Source organism: Corvus cornix, chromosome 6 (assembly GCF_000738735.6).
Source record: "Corvus cornix cornix isolate S_Up_H32 chromosome 6, ASM73873v5, whole genome shotgun sequence".
Lineage (NCBI taxonomy): Eukaryota > Metazoa > Chordata > Aves > Passeriformes > Corvidae > Corvus > Corvus cornix.
In genome coordinates, this window is record NC_046336.1 from 7,834,663 (window position 1) to 7,854,480 (window position 19,818).

General features: G+C 40.2%; 1 protein-coding gene across 18 annotated transcripts in view; it reads left to right on the forward strand.

Annotated features, from left to right (window-relative positions):
• Positions 1-19,818, forward strand: part of ABLIM1 (actin binding LIM protein 1) — a 193,540-nt gene that overhangs the window by 62,318 nt on the left and 111,404 nt on the right. For 4 of the 18 annotated variants that reach the window (XM_019292443.3, XM_019292476.3, XM_019292430.3 and 1 more), the window contains exon 1: positions 215-507. The exons of 2 other annotated variants lie outside the window; for them this stretch is intronic. In XM_019292443.3, coding sequence (XP_019147988.1) covers positions 270-507 — 238 coding nt within the window. In that variant the 5' untranslated portion in view covers positions 215-269. Of the gene's footprint in view, positions 1-214; positions 508-13,401; positions 13,804-19,818 lie in introns of those variants that run through there. 12 more of the 18 variants (XM_019292421.3, XM_019292432.3, XM_019292450.3 and 9 more) reach the window with 4 other exon arrangements.

The window sequence follows — 19,818 nt, forward strand, 5'->3', positions numbered from 1 at the left end:
TAATCTGATTTTCAGATACTTTATGGTTTTGTTTCTGATTTTTGCATTCCCAGGGATGAGTTTCCACTGATTACAATAGTTTTAGATGGCAATCACCTGATCAAGCATACTGTTCTAATCTCTTGAAGATAATCGCTAAAAATATATCTTCCTTAATCTCCTTTGCTGGATAAGAGAAAAAGAGAAGGATTGGAAAGGGCAGTGTGCCGTGACTAGTAGACTGACTGCGTGCCCTACAGGTTGCTCTCCTTAGCTTCTTCTGAATAGAAATGCCATCTTTCCCCATCTTAAACAGCTTTGGGAAGCTGTGTGGCTCAGGTGAAGAACTGGTGCTGGAAAAAGTGAAATTTCGAAATTCAGTCAGAAGGATGTCAGTAATTGAGGATGGAGATATTGCAGATGTCTTGTATCTCATTCCCAAGCAAAGCTTGCTGAAGCAACTGCCCTACTTGAATCCAGATGACTACTACTTGTGTGAGCAGTTATTTGACACTCCTGAGCATCTGGGTAAGTGAGACTGCCATCAGATCTTGATTTTTGATTGGTGAATAGGCTAAACTGCTTTACAGATACCTTGTTTTGTGTAGCGGCAAGATGCTGTATGACAGAAAGTGTGTTCAAGTGTGGAGAAATACTTTATCACTGACAGAGAGGAGGGAAAGAAGAATAAAAAGCCAAGTTAGAATCTGAAAGTAGTTGGTGGATATAGGTCCAGCTCTCTCTATATGTCCATTCTGGGACAAAGGGGACCTTAATCTTCAGAAGTAATCAAGCTGGAAAAGTACCTTTTGAAAGCACAGCGTCCTGTAAGTAGTGTGTTCAGAGCTTTCCAATGGGTTACATGAAACTGTGTCCCCTTCTGTTTGTTTTCATCCTATTGCCAAGGAGTATTATTTGAAGCTGCCTCATTCTTGGATTGGAAGAAGTGATTAAAAATCTTTCTATGTTCACGTCCTTGTCATTTGTGAATTTATTAGGCTTCTGTTGTATCTTTTATCCAGGTGCCTCCTTTTTCTGGATAAGAAGTCATAACTTATTTAGATTCTCTTTGTGCAGGAGCCAGTCCATGCCTTTGATTATCCTTTCCATTTATTTTGCTAATTCTACCATAACGCTTGAAAAATTGGGAAATAAAACTGCATTCAATATGTAGCATAATGTGGTTATATGCACGGAGTCATAGCGATGCTCTTTGTACCTCCCAGTAGTTTCTAAAACTTGGTTTGTGTTTTAATTAATATTGAACCTTAGTTTATTCCTTAATAGAGCTATCAGTGGTGGGAGAACTTATATCTGGAATTCACCAGCTTGTTACACTGATTTATTACAGTCCATTAAAATTTTTTTTAAAAAAAGTTTTCTGGAAACTCCTGTCTGTGAACGAGAAATTGGCAATGAATGTTAATCTCTTTCAGACAAATTTTAAAGATTTTATCTTCTAGGACTTGCTTTATGGACCTCAGTTTTGATAACCTGAAGTGCTTATGTGTTGGAATTTTGTCTGTACTAAGCAGATGAAGAAAGCTGATATATGCTTGTCACTCTGTCCAGCTCCTCAAAATGTTAGTACTGAGTGATTGTATTTGGTAGGCAAGTATTTTTCAAAGATCTGCTTTGGTATATAACACTTCTTCTTCTGTGCAAATAGCTTTTTGCTAGTCAACTCTCTTACCTAATGAACGTCACCTTGTAAGAGAACTGTCCCAAACCCACATGCTGTTGCAGATAGTTACTGCCTCTGAGTAATCACTTATTTTAAAAGTAACATTTTAATGAAAGCGATGCTAAAACATGGGGCAAATGTGTAATATAGCTGTGAAATGGAAAAAGCAAATATCATTCTGCCTTGCCATCCCCTGCAGTGTTTCACATTGGTATTCTGGAGAAAAAAATCTACATACAATTAGGCATTTTTATAAATCACAATTTAGAATTGAAAATTATTTGGGTGAACAGTGACCAGCTATATGATCAATCCATGCAGGACTGCAATGAAATTCTTGCCATCATAGCAGGCTGGGAGCTGCCTTCTAATTTGTATGGGGCTTAAATCAATCTGGAAATCTGCAATTTTGCACCTCTTCAGTCATGTGTAAGCAATCACAAAGATAGTGAGACAGGTTCTGTTTAGCATTATGCTGCAATAGATAATGCAAATAACCACTATGGATTTTTTCCCTTCATCCTACAGTATGGGTGCTACTATTCAATAGGATGGGAATTGTGGTCCTGCTTTCCAGTGCCATGTATAATACAAACTGAAAGGTTGCAAGGTGTCTGGTGCCTCAGCTTTACTTAAATTGCAACAATTGGGCTCAGAATCACACCCACTTAGAATAAAAGGAGTGGAATGCCTTTTGAAAACAGCCTGGGAGTAAATCTGTATGTGACTTTAAGATGCAAAACACGTAAGTCTGTCTCTTAGGCCATGTGCTGCTTGGGGATTATGGTCCCTCAAGTACTACAAGATTTAGCAGCTAATAAACCCTGCTGAAGGACAGTTTGCTGTTTCTATTTGGCTTTGCAAACAAAGATTAGAAATGACACTGTTCAAAGCATTTGGAGACTCAGTAATTATTTTCCTTGCTAATCATAAGTGGAATCATAAACATTAGGAAAGGCCCGTATTTAGGTCAAGAATTATCAACAGGTACAGAGCTATTTAATATTCAGGAGGTGATCCTTTGGAGTATCATCCATTTAACCCATGACTTGCTTTTACTTAGCACTTGCATCCTGAAATTCCATCCCTTTAATAATGGGAACGTGGGAGGTTAAACTTGTCTCACAAAGTTAAATGGTGGCATCATACTGACAGTTAAAAGCACCCTAAAAGCTGAAGAAAACTTTTAAAAAAAAGGAGTTCAAAAGTGGCCTTGAATCTCTGAAAGGACCTTCATTCTACATTTCTCTCGAGTTCATTTGGCCAAAGAATGATGAGCCACCTTTCCTTCTGTGTCTAGGGGGGGAGGTAAGGGTCCTTCCTTGGGAGAGAATGCCAGTCACATGGTTTGCTGCAACAAAATCTGTCTTAGCCTAAGTGGCCTGGTTCAGCACAGGGCTTTGATTCTCTCAGGCCAGCCCTGATATAAAGGGTTCTGTGGAAAAATGTCTGATATTCAGGACTAGCAAAACTCGAAAGTTGCTGGCGAAAGAGCACTGGAATTTTGAAGAGAAAACAGTCTTGGAACTGTGTGATGTTGCTTCTTGTATAAGATACTGTCACCTGTGACTTGTACCAATGACACCTTATGCAACCTAGCAAAGTGGTCACTCTTTGGCTGTGACAGTGGCACACCTGAGGGAAAGGAGATGACGCTCTACATTACCTAAGTGACCTCTTGTATGAGGTTAGTAACTCTTTATGTAACCATATTTATTTAAAGCATCACTTGTGAGAGTGGCTGCTTCTGTTGCATCAGCTGGATGTAAAGAAAGGCAGAAGCAATCTAAGAGGATGAGAAAGGCATGGGGGGAAATGCTGAGAGCATAAAAACAGTCTAGTGATGAGACAGAAAGTAAATCAGACTGGTGGAGGAAAATTTATGAAGCACCAAGATCTTATTTACTCTTAACTGGGTAAAAGAACTGGCTGGGTAGCTGAGACTAACCAGCAGTGGTGAATGGACTTGAGTCCAGCTGGAGCCCGGTCACCAGTGGTGCTGCCAAGGGCTCAGTACTGGGCCCAATCCTGTTTAATAACTTTACCAATGATCTGGATGAGAGGATTGAGTGCACCCTCAATCAGTTTACTGACAACACCCAGTTGGGTGGGAGTGTTGATCTGCTGGAGGGCAGGAAGGCTCTGCAGAGGGATCTGGACAGGCTGGATCGACGGGCTGAGGCCATTTGTATGGGGCTCAACAGAATGCATGGAAATGGTTCCAAGCTGTGCTAGGGAAGTTTTAGACTGGACATTAGGAAGAATTTCTTCACTGACAGTGTGGTCAAACACTGGAACAGGCTTCCTAGGGAGGTGGTTGATCCCCAAAGCCTGTCAGTGTTTGAGACATGGACAGTGCCCTTAATAACTTGGTCAGCCCTGAATTGGTCAGGCAGCTGAATTAGATAATTAATTGTAGGTTCCTTCCAACTGAAAGAGTCTTTTCAATTTTATTCTGTGAGAAGTGGAGTTCTGAGGAAAAAAAGGTCTGATTTTTTTGTGTGTATGTTTGCAGAGAGGAGTCCAAGAGATCAACATGGTGATGTGAGGGAAGACACAGAGGTAGAGTCTTCTCGAGAGGAATGGGCTTTGCAGATTTGAAATGAAAGGTCCAGTTGTAAAATACTAGCTGCAGCATAAAACAGTTGAACTTTTGCCCACTGTTTTACATCTAAGTTCCCACACATCAGCTTCCTTGCATTAGTAAGGTTTTCTTGCTGTGCTGTGGCAAGAAAGGTAGAGCTTCCAGTTAGGGAAACAACCTCTTTGTATCCCATTGCCATTTTCCATTCTTACTATCCAGGAGTGCCCAAGATCACCCTGAAGGCTGCAGTTTCTTTAACACCAATCCCTGCTGTTACTTGGACAGAAAGAAGGAAAAATGGAAAAAAAAAATAATGCCTATTTTAATCTTGGGTCTTACCTGCTAATGGTGTTTGTAGTAGTTCCTCACAGAATGGATGCTTGATGTGGCTTACAGCCATAGGATTTTAATGGTGCTGTGTAAACTTATCAAGTGTCCAAAGCTAAGCAATCTCAAATGTGACAAGTGGTGATAGAGAGAAAAATCCAGGTTCTCTTTGGATTGTAGTAGGTGGTACTCCTTAGATGCTGAGAGGTGCTGATCAGACTGCTCCTGTCCTTCAGATAAGGTAAATCTTCCTTCTGATAGCTTTTCAAATTGATTCCTTCAAGTGAGCAATCTCTGCTGGCCTCAGTCCCTATATATATTTTTTAAAGATTTAATAGGGAACATACTTCTAAAATTTGTGAAAATCCAAGTTTAGAAGCATTATTTCATTCTTCTGCAGGACAATGTCTTAAATCAGTATAGTCCTGGTAAGTCAGCTATATGATTTGAAATTATGCAGTTGAATTTCAGAGTCTAGAAGTGTGAAGTCTGGACTTGCACAGATAAGAAGTGGGAACTAATACACACTGATCCTGAAAAGCACATGGAGAATAATGATACTTACTATAATGTAAATATAGATTGTATAATACTGCTGCCATTCTTTTTTTGGGATATGTTAGCAGGAGATACATACAGCATCTGGATAATTTTTCTCTGTTCCTGTTACTGAGGAGAACTCTGCTGGATATTGTCTCTAGCTTTGGACATTGTATTTTTGAAAAATACTGATAAATCATGAGGGAAATTAGTAGAAGGCAGTGGGAATGGTATTAGGAAAAAAGCTTTATGAGAAAAGATTAATGGAATTAGGTTTGCTCAATCTAGAAGAGTGGTGATAATTGAGGGATTTAGACAATCTTCAGCTGAGTAAGGGATTCTCAAATGGAGATGTTTTTTGTATTGTCCTGAGAAGCAGAGAGAAGTATCCTTGTGGAAGATACTGAGTAGTGGTTTTGTGTTGAGTAAGAAATATAGCTGAAACTTCATCTGTGTTAGCTTGTAATAATCTTTGGTTCTCAAAGTATGAACAGTTAGCTTGATTTTTTGGTTTTTAATGAAATGTAAAATGAAGATTGGGTAGGATCAGTTAGGATCAGTTAGGATCAGTTCAGCCCATTTTCAATATCTCTACTGTAATTTAGTCACTGCCACATTTTTACTTAAAATATTAGAACAATTAACAGCTTCATAGCCCTTGGCTCCTGTTTCAGAATTCTGGCAAGTGGTTGTCAATGTTCAGATCAATCTAAGCTAATTGGCTTAGTAGTAAATCAGTGGTTTAGCATTAATCTGCATTAAGGTAGCATCGTTTAGAGCAACTGAATTCACCTCTGTAGGGTTCCCTGCTCCTTCTCCTAAATTCTTTGTTATCTGTAATCCAATAAACAAGAACGAAATTGCAGTTCCTACTGTTAATAGGCGCTAGCAAGAAAGGTGAGCTAAATCAGCTGTAAATTCAAAGAAATAATGAAAATGTTGTCATTTCCTCTGTGGTGTGTAAATTGGCAATAGCAGCAGTGTGAAGATTGTAAGGGAAATTGAGGCAAAGATCTCCCCTGCTCTGTAACTCCATAATGCCAGTGGGTGCTCTGGCTGGAACGGGCACATTTTGGCTACTTCCCCTGTGTTGTTTATAGGGAGTCCTGCTTTTGTTCTGTATCTGATGGAGACTTCCTCTCTTGTGTCCGTCATCTGCAGTTGCATAACCTTGGTATTTTAATCAAACAACCCAGAGAGAAGTGCCCTCCCCTTCCTGGGCAGGGTTGCAGCAGGACAGCAGGGGTGGCTCCCCTCCAGGTCTGCAAGGGGCAGGAGAGAGGGGTGCCCTCCTCCTGTGGTCTGGGGTGCTCAGAGCCGACACGGCCTTTTGCAGGCAGGACAGATTCAAGTCAATCTGAAATGGAAGCTGCCTCCAAGCTGAAGAAGTTCTAGGCTTTCTGACAGTGGATAAAACACTGGCGGCACTGGGGTGGGAAAAAGGTGGAAATCGTTTCTTCTCATCTGAAAGCTGTTCCTTGGTCTTGCTCTGCTTATCCAAAAGGTGAAATTGTGGCAAAATTTCTGAGCAGAGAGAAAGGTGTAGGAAATGGCCGTTCTCACTCACTGCAGCTTTGACTTCGCAGCATGGAGGGAGTGGAATAGGAGTGGGAGAGAGGCTTGGTATCTGGCTTCCCTTGCTTAATGCGCTCCCATACGTCCCTCATGCATGGGTTGAGGAAAAGATGTGCTAATGGCTGTTGCTCCTTCTTCTCCTTCATGCCTGAGAGGTGGGGTTGTCTCTTTGTATACAGAGATCTTAGAAGTGGCTCTTAGTTTGAGATGCTTGGTAGATCTCTGTGGTCAAATAGTTAATGGGAGGAGCAAGGAGGAAAGGGAATCAGGAATGTTCTTCACCCAGGTCATGCAAACACAGGGCAGCTGAGAGGAAAAGAAAACAATATTAAACGGATAATTGTGATTACAGTTTTTGCGTTACCCTGCTCTAAATTTTTTGGGTTATTTTCCTTTAAAGAGTGAGTCTTTATGGTGGGATGCAGAAACATGTGGGACCAGGGGATGCTCATCGCTGATTTGTTACCATGTGAATTAGATGGTGCAGCTGTCTGTGGAGTTTTCAATGTAAAACATGGAAACATTAAACTGTAAAATGCAAAAACCACAAACCATACTAGCTTATCCGTATACATCGGTACTTGGAAGATGCCATATTGTTTATTTTTTAAGTTGGCAAACTTGTCTTTAAAATATGTGACTCTTTCCTATGAAGCAGCAGCAAAACAGCTTTTATAGTTGTCTCAGAAATTCCAGTTGGTGCAGAAGTTGGAATCAGTTATGCATACTCTCAATTTGTTGTATGTCTGCTTAATACTTTTATGATGATCCTACTATTGAAATGGCAACAAATAATTTAAGAGAAAAGTTCAAATATGTAAAGTTTTTCCATGCTGAAACAAGTCACCTCCCTAGCTAGCAGATAGAATCACAGCCACAAATAGAAAAATTCCAGAAGCTGGAGTAAGGTGATAAAAATTTATTTGGTGTAAAATTTTGTTGGAATATATTAATATTACACTACGTAGCCAAATTGTATTTACTTAGATAGCATCTTTTTAGTTTTCTCTGAGGTCCTTTGTTGTTCATTTGATAGGACACTGGACTGGCAAATCCTTGTTGGGAGAGATACATCTGCAGGGCAGATTCAGGTGCCTCTTTTGAGAGTCCTATTTATGGTTTAGTATGGAATCAGAAGAGGAGGAATTTGTCATTTGGCACAGTGACAATTGATGTAAGGGTGGTATGTCTCCAATGCCCACCTCGTGGGTTGCCTCATCCCAAGGCACCATGGACTTGTGGCCTGCTTTGCTGGATGTCATATAGTTGAGGCAAACACTAAAGGTTAGTGCTTAGTGGAGAGACTGTCACATCTCTCAGCACTGCAAAACAAAGAACTTGTTGCTTTACTCTGCAAATTAACTGATTGGCAGGAAGCTGCTTCGATCTGGTGTTGCATGGACCTCTCAGGGAGAAGTTCTTAAGACTAGAGAGTCTTTACAGCATCCTGCTGATTTCACTGAGCCAAAAAATCCCAAGACAGGCTGTGGGGTTTGTTCTGCATGGTTAATCCAATTCTGAAGTGGATTTTCAATATCAAATCTCCTTAACCTTAGACATGCACAGTAAAGGATGACACTTTCATGTGTGCTTTCCTGTTGGGGATTCCTGCCTTCGTGCAATTTTCAGCAGTAACTGTGGTGACTGTCAGTGAAGGTTATAATATTTTTATCAGCAAAAGTATTGGTTGTGATAATGATTTAGCTCAATAAATTCAGTTTATAGCAGGTGAATAGTGATGATTTTATATGGTAGTTTTAAAAAAATTACGAAGTTTAAACCACTGTCTGTACTCATCTTACTGTACCACATCTCAATTTAATTCCAGCTATGTCTGCATACTGTAAAAGTTCACACAGGTGTGAAGAAAGCATGATCTTCTTTCTGAGCATTAGCAATAGCATAAGCTGTTTGGAAGCCAGTTGTTACATCAGTAACATAAATGTATGTTCAGAGATAAATGTTTATACATACCTGCAGTCAGAAGATTTACCCATTTGCATATTTTTGGAGTATATTATATTATATATACTGGCAAAGCAGTATAATGTAACCATTTTTTCTCATCTGTTTCTAAAGATAATGTGAAGGTTTCAGGTGCTTTTTTACATAACTGTTTGTGTTAAGCTTCTTATTATTTAGAACAGACAAGTATGCTAGTTTCTTATTTTGTTTTGCAACAGATTAGACTAGTTTTACTATTTATATTTTGCAGACTATTACTGTTCTACATAATAGCAGCCTATTAAGAAAATCCTGCTTTCAAGAATCTCAGAAAATCAGATTTTGTTTTAAGAGATCCAGACCTTTTAATAGATCACAACCTCACAAATGTTTTATTCCTGAGGAGTCTGATTTGAAAGAACACAAAATTATTCTATTTCTAAAAAAAGCACTAAACCCCCAAATCCTGGCAAATCAGAACGATTACACTATGCATTTTACTGAATCAAGTGATTGATGTATTTGCTGAATTTTAATTTTGTTTACTCTGAAAGAAAGATGATGTGATTTTAAACACCAATATTACCTACTGATGATGTTGAAAATGGCATGACACAGGTACAAGGAAAAGCCCAGCACAGCAGAAAGGTAGTGGTTAGAATCCAGGCCATCAGGCATTATTTGCTTGAAGATCAATCTTATCAGTAGGGACAATGTGATCCCAAGGTGTAGGATGGCAGGACCATAGTATGTGCTGAGAAAGAACCATATTCCTCTAGACTGTTAAAACTTGTGATAGGGCAATGTAGAGGGTCTGTGGTGGGGAGGTCAATCTGTGGGGCCTTCACAGCTCCCTAACTTCCTGCTGGTTCCACACAGGGCAGTGTGGTGATGGATGAGGGTGAGGAGGGCTTGGCAGCCTCAGGCCATTGCACAAGCTGCAGGATGAAGTTGTTACAGAGCAAAAACTGTGTGGAGGGTTGGAAAGGCTCGAGGATGACTTAGAGAAGAACTTCTCCTGCAGGCTTGGAAGACTCGGGGTACACCTGGTGTGGGGAACAGTTCTGTCAGGTACTGCCTAAATTCTGCTCACTGAGTTCTGGTGAATCTGGAGAACTCCACCAGCACCATCAGCTTTCCCAGTCAGTTGCCTGCCTGGTTCTTTGCTGCAATCCTGCAGGAGCACTGCTGCTCGAGCTGATTCCAAAAGATGGAAAATGGGCCAGCTGTCTGAGTGGCCGAAGGAGAGACATCAGGTCGCTGGAGGAGGGTGTGGCCAGGAGAAACAGAAGCCAGGAAATACTTAATATGTAGCTTTTGAGAATGCTGAAACTGGGATCTGTAGGCTTGCCCATTAAGGTACTGGGACCACTGCTGGGTCACAGGGCTTTTGCAAGAAATCCCATATTGACATTATTGGTTTTTGTCTGAACAGGCACGGTTAAGTCAGGGTAACAATTAGAGCAGGTCACAAGAGAGTGGCATTTCCTTCCTGGAGAAGGGAGCATTTTGCAAAATGCTGTAATGGAGACTTCATAGAAGTGATGGTTCTCAGTTGACCTAGGCTGGACAGTGGTTAAGCTGTGGAAGCCTGGGGCAGCCTTTCTTGTCAAAACTGTTTGTTCCAGGCTTTTTGCTGGAAGCAAGGACATTAAACAGATAATATTTTCCTGGATATTATTTAATGGAGCAACTTCTCCCCTTTCCTGTTCTGTTTTCTACCTGCCTTTCCCCCTCATTTCTTTCTGAACAGGAGATATCAGTCAGTTTTGAAGAAATTATACAAAAACTGTGTGCTGATACTTCTAAGCCATGATCTCATCTGTGAAGAATGTGAATGCAAGATAAAAATATGAACACCAGCTTTTAAAATGAGAATAACAAACCTTAAATCGTAGCTAAACTGCTTAGTATCTTACTCATACTTTTTCAATACTATCAAGGTACAATGAAAAGCAAAACAAATTGGTTTAACTCTTTCCCCTTGTGGAGTGATCTCCATATGGCTCTCATGCCTCTCGCTGAATGCACAAGATATTTTTCACCAGCAACATGAGCATGTTGTTTAGCTGTAGTGTACTCTTTGTGACTCTTCCACCCACACTGTGCTCAAGGGAGACTCTATTTAGCTTGTACAGCGCAAAAGGTATTTAAAGAAAAAGTTATTTTGCTTTCCTTTGAAATAGGCACTTCTAAATAACAATAAGTGCCAGGGGATTGTTTCTAGAATGCTGTCTATTCCTTTTTCATCTCTAGTTTAGGATATCTGAGTAGATTCTGAGTTGTACAGCCGGGTAAAAATTTTAGCCTTGACTTAAGACAATGAGATTAAAACCAAAAACCATCCTGGTGTAAAGAGATTTTATTCACAATACTAAGGTCTCCTCTTCATATGTCTTTACTCTGGAGTAGATTATATTTGACTCCTAAATCTCCAGCATAATTTACTGCAGCCTGTATTTTTAAATTTCATTTTATGTGCATGCTGCTGTAGTCTACCACTGCAGCTCTCCTGGCTGAATGATGTGAGATACAGCAGTGCTAATCTCTAGCACATGTGAAAAATGGAGGAATGTACTCAGAGAACAGAAAGTCCACATACCAACAAGCAGCTTCTGTGTCAGCAGCTGCTGGAACAGAAAAATGAATGATCATCATTGCAAGCCTGTTGAGAGTGTCTGAGGATCACAGGAAGGGGTTAACAGCATCCCTGGGTATGTGTCCATAGGCACACTCTGCACATCCAATCAAATATTTATGAATGAAGGTCAGATGTGCCCCTTTCAGGAGGCTGTCCCCTAACTTGTTTACAAAATACAGCTTGAAAAAGAACACGGCCAGGTTGAGTTACAACCTGACATCTCTGATGTGTCAGAAATGTGACGTAACGGCTTATGCCTCCGTGTTGGTGGGGTTCAGCCCAGCTCCCCACTTGAGCCTCAAATGCTATTAATAGTAACACACTGAGTCATAGAAGCAAGAATGTCAGACTGCCTGTGCTGTGCTGCTCTTACACGTTGGACTGCTAACAATAGAAATCCAGCCTAGATTTGTCAGAATAGAATAACTATTTTTTTCCATGCATGTGCCTGTATCTCTGGTGCTCTCTCTCTCACTCTCTTAGTGATTTATTTATTGAAGAATGTCACTGAATAAGAGATACCTTACGGATGAGGCAGACTGACTTGTTTAATTTGCTCCTGTTATTCTGGGTGGCATTTGTACAAAACATCTAGAATTTATTTACTGCAAATATTTTTAACACTGTGTGCGTGGTCTGATTTTTTTGCAGCAGGTATCAGCCATCTGCTGCTCTGTCTGGCTGATGCCTACAGCTTGTTTCTTTACATTAATATCTCTCTCCCTACGTAGAGTAGCATGGAGAAGGAATTCCCTTGTGGAGGTGTGAGCATTGTAAATATAGAGTGCAGTATTAATGTAATTTCACTTCCATCATGTAACATAAAGCACATTTTGCACTGAGCTGTGGTCAAGTTGAAGCTTTTGCTCAATGAGTCTGTCCATAATTTAGCCCAAAATATCTTTATATTTGACCCAGTTCTCTGCTACTGAGATCACCTCTGTCTTTGACAAGTCAGTTCATTTCCATTTGCCATTTTCTCTGCCTTTAAACCACAAATACTAAAATTTACTCTCTAGGCAAAGGCATGAATGACATAGGTTTAGTTTGGGGAAGTCACTGGTGGCTAGCTAAAATGAGGAATTAAGTAATAGTAGTAGTGATAGAGGTTCTCCAAAATCTTGATGCTGACAGTATGTATGTGTCATTTTGTATTTATTTGTGGCTTTTAAGGGGTATTCAGGATTTTGATTAGTCATATTTCCAATCTTTTCTTCATAACTGGGAATAAAAGTATGCTTGTAAAAGAAAAGCTTTGTTTCTCCTGACTCTGACCTGCATCTTTTAATAGAAGGCAGAACCTTGCTGTATGATGATGAGACTTGACAATATTCTAAAGGGTTGGTTTGTTTGTTTTTCAGCATTAGTTTATTGACCAGTCTTTTCTCAGTAGAGTTTAGTGCCTGGAAAACCATAAATTGGAAGGTCAGTTTGATGCCCAGATTCAACACTGGTGCTTTGTCTTGTTGGGGATGTGTTGGGGGGTGAAATTCCCGTATCAGTGCTGCTGTTTCAATACACTTCCATCTTCTGTCTTAGTTCCATGAGTACCTGTGGCTATCATCTGCAAAAGAACAGCTTAGGAGGAGTTATAATTTACAATTATTTAGTTTTGCAGAATACAACACTTAACTTTGACTCACAGCAAAAATTTGTCTGTGGTACTGCCTGGCTATGCTTCAGAACCCAGGTGCTCACTGAGCAGTGGCAGTTCTCCTTTTTATTATTTTTATTGTTGTTTGAAGTAGAGAATAGGTAGGCATTCCCATCTTCCACAGACTGTATGTTACCCTCATCTGTTCTATGGTCAGTAGGCATTGAGAGACCATTTATTAGCATGTTTTGTGGTCTAGTAATTGCTTTAAAGCTAAATCCGGGAGTGGATAAACTGCTCACCACAGAAAAGCCACTGTGCTGCAGCCTGCCTCAGCACTTGCCTGTGCTCATCTTTGTTTCCCCTCTTGATCCTGGCTCAGTTTGAGTAAATAAAATAATAGGAAACTCATAAATACCACTTTATCTTTGTGTGTGCGTTGGAACAGCTCTCCTGCTCTCCCTCACATCTCCCTTGCAGCCTCTTCCCAGTCATTCGGGAGCAAATTACAGCGGCAGCTCGGCTGTGCGAGGGCAGAGGAATGCAAGGTGGTGTCAGGGGCTGGAGATGAGGGACGCTGGAATCCAGCATTTGTTCCCCAGCGGCAGCTGTAGCTGGTTCTTTCAACACAAGGGGCAGAATGCACGGGCAGGGGATGAGCTGCCATTAGCCATCGGAAAAGACCACAGTGGAAGAGAAGAGGCACAAGAAGGAAGGAGACAGTGATGAGCAATCGGACCTGATCAGACTTTGTGGGAAATCTGACCAGGGGAGATTATTATCTGGAATAAGCTGCCTTTTTTCTTTTTTTTTTTTTTTTTTTAAATCCACCTCAGCCAAACACTGCTGGAAAAGAGATTGTGTTTAAATTACTTAAGCTAATTCTTGCTTCTTCCACTACGAAGAAAAATTGTTTGCCATGGTGAAAGAAGAAGGTAATTATGTTTATTGATAGACTGGAGCTGAAAGCTAATGTGCCAGCCACAGTCACCTGAGGTTTAAACCTTCACATTTAAGATGTGCATGCTGTGATTGGCAGTTGTTGTTTTCCTTTCTATAAAAATGGTGTGTGAAACCCTGCAGTGGATTGCATTGGTTATCCCTGTACCTGCTTTAATAAGGGTAGAATCTGGAACACACCTAATTTAGTGTGTCTGCACAGCAGGCTCCCTTCTGTGTGTACATGTTTGTTTGGGGTTTTTTTTCTGTGATTTAACCCAAGTTGACAGTTCTTTACCTGTATTTGCTACAGTTCAAGTAGTTTTGACCACTGAGGCAGCTAGTTTAACATTTTAAAGATAAACATTGATATACTCAATTCTGGACTTGAGAGGGCATATTTTAAATTTTAATGGATAAATGGATTATATGAGATTTTGCAAAATGCTTGAATTTTGCAGCAGTAAATTAGGTATCAGTTTCAGTTGCCTGTAAGTAACATTTTAAGACTCCTACAGAAGAATTTGCTAGTTTAAAGAGTTTAGAAATGGTTGTGGGGTCTTTCCTTGCAGTAATACTGGTCTGTGTCATTTATTGTATTATTAAGATGTGAGATACATTCTGAGTTGTATTTGAGTGTACTGGATGTGGTTTGGGGGCATAACATTATCACAGATAGATTCAGACTCAGTCTCTTTTTCTGTGAAGAGGGGCGTCTGTGTTCTTTACTTTTGAGGACTCTCTAAAAATAATGTGGAGTAAATTCAAACCAGGGAAGAAACAGAAATAAGAAGTAGTAATGCTGAGTAAGAGTGAGCAGTTTTGCAGCTTTGAACACCCATGCTAAGACTTTTTTTTAATGTTGTAAATAAAAAGTGAGTGCAATTAGCTTCACAGATGTTTAGATTGAGGAGAGCAGGACAAATGCCGCGTATATGACAAATGCCTGCCACAGTGTGTTGTTCATATCAGGAGGATTGTGGTCATAACCATTGTCCAGTCTATTGATAATTTTTGTTGATGAAAGGCAGTGACCCAGCATAAATTTTATTGGCTACTTAGTAGGTTTGGGATCCCTTATTTCAGATTTACAGGATTATTTTTATAGTGTCAGTCATGAACTGATGACCCAGTATCAGTAAGCCACACCAGGAATGGTTTAAATAGGAATTTCACCCCAAATCCTGGAAAGTGCAGGTTTCAGAATCATTTGAATGAACTATGTCAGTCATCTTTTCAGAAAAATAAGTGTATTATCATTCAGTTTATCATAACTGGTGCTTGTTTTCTAAGATGCATTTTAAAACAGGACTGCTGGTTTTCTTGAAGTGTACATAAATCATGGGTAGCATGATTGGTCCTTTTATATGTTTCTGTCTCCTCCCCCAGCTGATGTTCAATTGGTTGTATTCCCTGTGTTACATGGGGCTGTACCTGAGGAATACTCAGTGAATTCAATTTTAGCATCTTACACCATGAGAGCTGTCATTTACCTGTAACAAAATTAAAACAAGCCCATCGTTTTTGTAAAAAATGGGAGACAAAAAAATTCATAGAATGGCAGGAAAAGTTGACAATGAATGGTTGAAAATCTGCAAAAGACTTGTGTTTAAATTGCTTCCTTTCCCCCTCCCCACCAAGTTTAATGCATTATTTACAATGGCTGTTTATATTGACGTTGGATATAAATATTTTTTTTCCTGTTCACAGAGATAATGGACTAAAATAGCTAAATGCTCTCTCTAGTTTTGGAGTGCAATTACTGATATTTTGTATCTCATGCCTGCAGTGGGAGAAAGGATGGTATCTGTTAAATATTTTGATTTTATACATTATTACTTTCATAATTTCCCCAACAATTTTTTTAACTCTTTTGTTTCTGCCTCAGTTTTCTTTTTCCTGTTTCTTGGTGGGCTTTTTTTGTTGCTTCGTTTCTTTCTTTGGGTTTTTGTTTTGTCTTGGTTCGTTTTTCTTTTTTTTTTCCTCCTCTGCTTTAGTCAGAAGGTCAGGAGTTATTGCTATAAAAGTCACTCTCTACGGTGATACTCTTGCAAAATGCAGTCAGTACAATACAGCTGGTACTCTCCCTTCCAGCCACTGCCTGAACTATGGTTTGAACAGGCTGAGAATGCAGTTCAGTCCAGTGTGATTTCATAGACATGTTAAGTAGGCACTGGAGGGGCTGGTTTCAGCTAGAAAAATGCAACTCCACTGAATTGCAAAACGGTTGGTAACAGTTTTTAGGAAATTAGCATGCTTCATTATGCTCATATTGTGTCTGCCTGGTTAGTTCATACACAAAAAAAATCCTGAGGCCAGGGTGTTTTCTGCTGACACCAAACGGCGCTTCCTAAATTATGTCTGATACCACATTTTCATGTCTCTGTGTACTTAGCTATTTCCAATTATGAGCCCTTATTATCTAGTTACTCAGCTAAATTATTATCACTGTGCTGCATCCAAGGGCGACTTTCTCTCTTCGTATCCTTTAACAGAAAGAAAGTTTACATGTGCATATGTGTGTCTTGTCATTAATTCTCTCTGGCAATTTAAAGCCTATGTTGGATAATCTGCAATCTTGCTGCTTCTGTGTTGAGGTCAGTGTGTGGGTTGTGAGCCTGCAAGCCAGGTTTCTGTGTGATACAAGTGTTGCAGCTTCATTTTTGCCCCCATTAGTTCACATGAGCTGAGGATTTTGCCCTGATTCTTGATTTCTTGAGTAGTTAATGAGAAGGCTGTCCTGGCATTCAAGTGCTAGTCTGTGAAAGCATATTGGTAATCAGCTTTGTACCTGATGAGATCTTGGGCAGGATCGTCCATGGGCAAACCTATGAAAGTGGATTAGTAGCTGTTCATGCCATGCTGCTGCATGCTTGGAAGGATAAAAGGAGAAAAGATGAAGGGTTGAAGATTTTTTGCATTAAAGAAGGGGGCACAGAGGCTTAATGATTTCTGTTCTTCTTACACTGATTCTGCTGAAGGGAAGGTGCTGGCACCTACTGGGTACAAAGTTGCAGTGAGCTTGATCATGTCTCCATGTTCTCACAACTTCTCTGTAGGTGTTCACTGGTGCTGGCTTTCCCAGGAAGCCACACAGAAGGTGCAGGTCACCGAAATGGTATCATATTTCCTGTATCATTTGGCCCATGGTCTAGTTCAGGCTTGCAGAGAGATTTTGTCCTCTGTTGTTTTTATTTCGCTTTTGATAAAGCATGACAGTGATACATCTTCAGGTTATGACCAAGAGGACTGGTTTTATGCTTCCAGTAGCTCCAACCTTCTTCTCTTCCATTTGCCAATACCAAGAGTTGTGAGTCCCCAAAGGAGCTTTTGGTCTTTTTCTTTTGTTGTAATGGAACTGCTTTAGATGGGATTTTCCTTGAAGAGTATACAAATGTTACCTGTCTGCTAATTTCAAGGTGTTCTCTCTTGGGAACTTTGTGTCTCCAGTGCTCTGTGTATTTGTAGGCTTAACATTTATTCCCTGTGTTAATCAAGAAAATGTTGAGTAATGGGACTTGGGTCCTAACACCGTCTCAGTGTCATGGTTGATAAAGAAATGTAGTCTCGGTTTGAACTCATGACTTTGGAACTTTTTAACCCCAGGTGACCTGGGAAAGTCTCCAGGTTTGTTGCTTTTGGAGCACATGACAAGATTATGCAATCACACATTGGCAGGGGGAGGACTGGGGTTTTCTTTTTGCTTCAGTTTACTTAGTTTCAAATTTGGTTCTGCTTTGCAGTTTGCTTTTGGGGCTGGGCATTTGGGCTTTTTTTTTTTTTTTTTTTTTTTTTTTTGGTTAAGGGCATGTGCTGCCTTGTACAAGCCACAGAAAAGGCTTTTTTTAAATATACATAATAGTAGATGTTTAAAAAAAACCACTTGTAGTTAAAGTACTAAACAACAGAACAGTTTTGTGTTAGAGGCTCTTAAGGTGACCTTGGGGAGGTAATTTGATCTCTCCTTGTGTTAATCTGTAAAATGAGGGTAAGAACATTCCTCCTGTCTCCCTTGATTATTTGAATTAGAGGTCTTTGGAGCAGAGAGTTTCTTTTACCTTGTTTCACAGCTCTGACAAGGCAATCTTAGTGTTGTGATTTCACTACTTCAACTTGTAAAAAAAAAAAAAAAAAGAAAATCCAGTGTTATGTGATTATCTTGTAAACATCTTATTACTTTTTAAAGGCAACGGAATTGTAAAGGAATTATGTTTCTATTGGCACATTTATGGCATTGCTTTTCTGTACTTTCTCTTTCTAAATTTATTTTTAATATTAGGTTTCAAATTGCAGTTCTGGTGTGCAGCATTGATACTGAGAGAAACAAAAATAACCAGGGAGGTGCCAGCTCAGGCACTGCATGTTTACTGGAGATTTTACTTTTTTTTTTTAAATAGTGCTTAGTTCACATGAGGGTACAAATACTCATATCCAAAGAGTTGGGCAAGCACAGTGTGCAGTCCTACCATGCCTGACCACTTCCAATGTTTCCCAGTAGCAGAATTCCATACATTCCTTGCATCCCAACTGTGTGTAGGAGCCAGCTCTCTGAAGATGTGATGGCAGATATTTTATACTGAGAAATGGAAGAACTTTTGCTATTGATCTCACTGGAGGGGAGGGCTTAGAGGGTTTAGTCATTAAATTTGAGACCATGGGAGTTCATGGGTTCAGGGGGTGGTACAGGCAGCCCTTCCTCCAACTGAAACAGTGAGTGGTGTGAGAAAAAAACCCCAGTTTCGAGAAGGGGAGGTTCAATCAATTTCATTTTCTCACAATTAACAAAGTTCTTATCACTGATTCTGGTTTTGAAGATAAAAGCAAGCAAGCACATGCTCAGAGAAACACACCTCAGGTTCTCTGTGGAGAGTTCTCCTTCCCCTTGCTGGTCTCCAGTCCCTGTCACTCACTATCCTCAGCACCTTTGGTGAGGCGTGGGTGGTGCAGCAGACTGGTACCAGTCCATTGCTGCTCCTTTCATTGTGTTGCTCCTTTTTCCTTACCCAGTTATTTCCACATGGCCACAGTCCTTTTGGAGTTGTACTTCCTCCTGAGTCTCTTCTTGGGGCAGCTACTTTGCCTTGGCATTTCTCCTGCCCTGCTGACCTTCCTGCCTCAGCATAATTTTTGTTTCTCTTCCCTGTGCTTTAGTGTCTTCTCTCTCCTGGGCAATCTGTGCCAGTGCACAGTGAAGTGCTCTGGTATCTCTCTCGTGTCTCCTGCTGTTTGTCCTTTCAATCTTTACCACCTGTTGGTATGTCCGTGTTTTTGCAGAGGTTCTCTGGGCTCCTCTGGTTCTGTTTTGATGTGCAATGGGTCAGTTTTATCATTTGCTGAACTGGTTGGACCAACAGTGACCTGCACAATCCCATCCTTGGCCACCTCCTACACAAGTCATCACTGCAGCACCATCACTACAAAGCCCTGCTGGTTATGGTGAATACAATTGAGTGGAATAAAAAATTGTATGGTTGCTTCCCTTGGATGAGAATTCAAAAGGCAATGCTTTTATAGATAGAGTCTTGGCATAGTAAAATTGTTTAAAAATACATTAAGCTAGGGCAGAGAAATGTTTTTCCAAAGGGGAGGTAGGAATCTTGGTAGAAAAGAATTTGCAAGGTAGGATGATAATTTGTCCTGCTACTGTCGGAGAGTCAATTATTTTTGTAGAAAAATTAATGGATGCCATGGGAAAAGAAGAAGTTCCACTAATCAAAATGTCTTGTGCCCTTTGGGTGGGAGAAGCCAGGGAACAGGATTTTTTTTTTTTTTTTTTTTTTCCTGGGGGCAATCCATAACTAATTTAAAAAGGATTATTTATAACAAAATTGGTTTTCCACCTAGAGGACAGTCAGTATCCCCAAAAGAATGATTAATCCTTGCCTTCGTTGAGCCTGGATAACTTTCAGGCTCACTAGGGATCTGTCTAAGGAGAACACTTAGGCATTGTCTTAAGCCTGTTCTGTTCAGCAGAGTGTCTTGTTGAGTCTAATTGAATCACTGGGATTTAA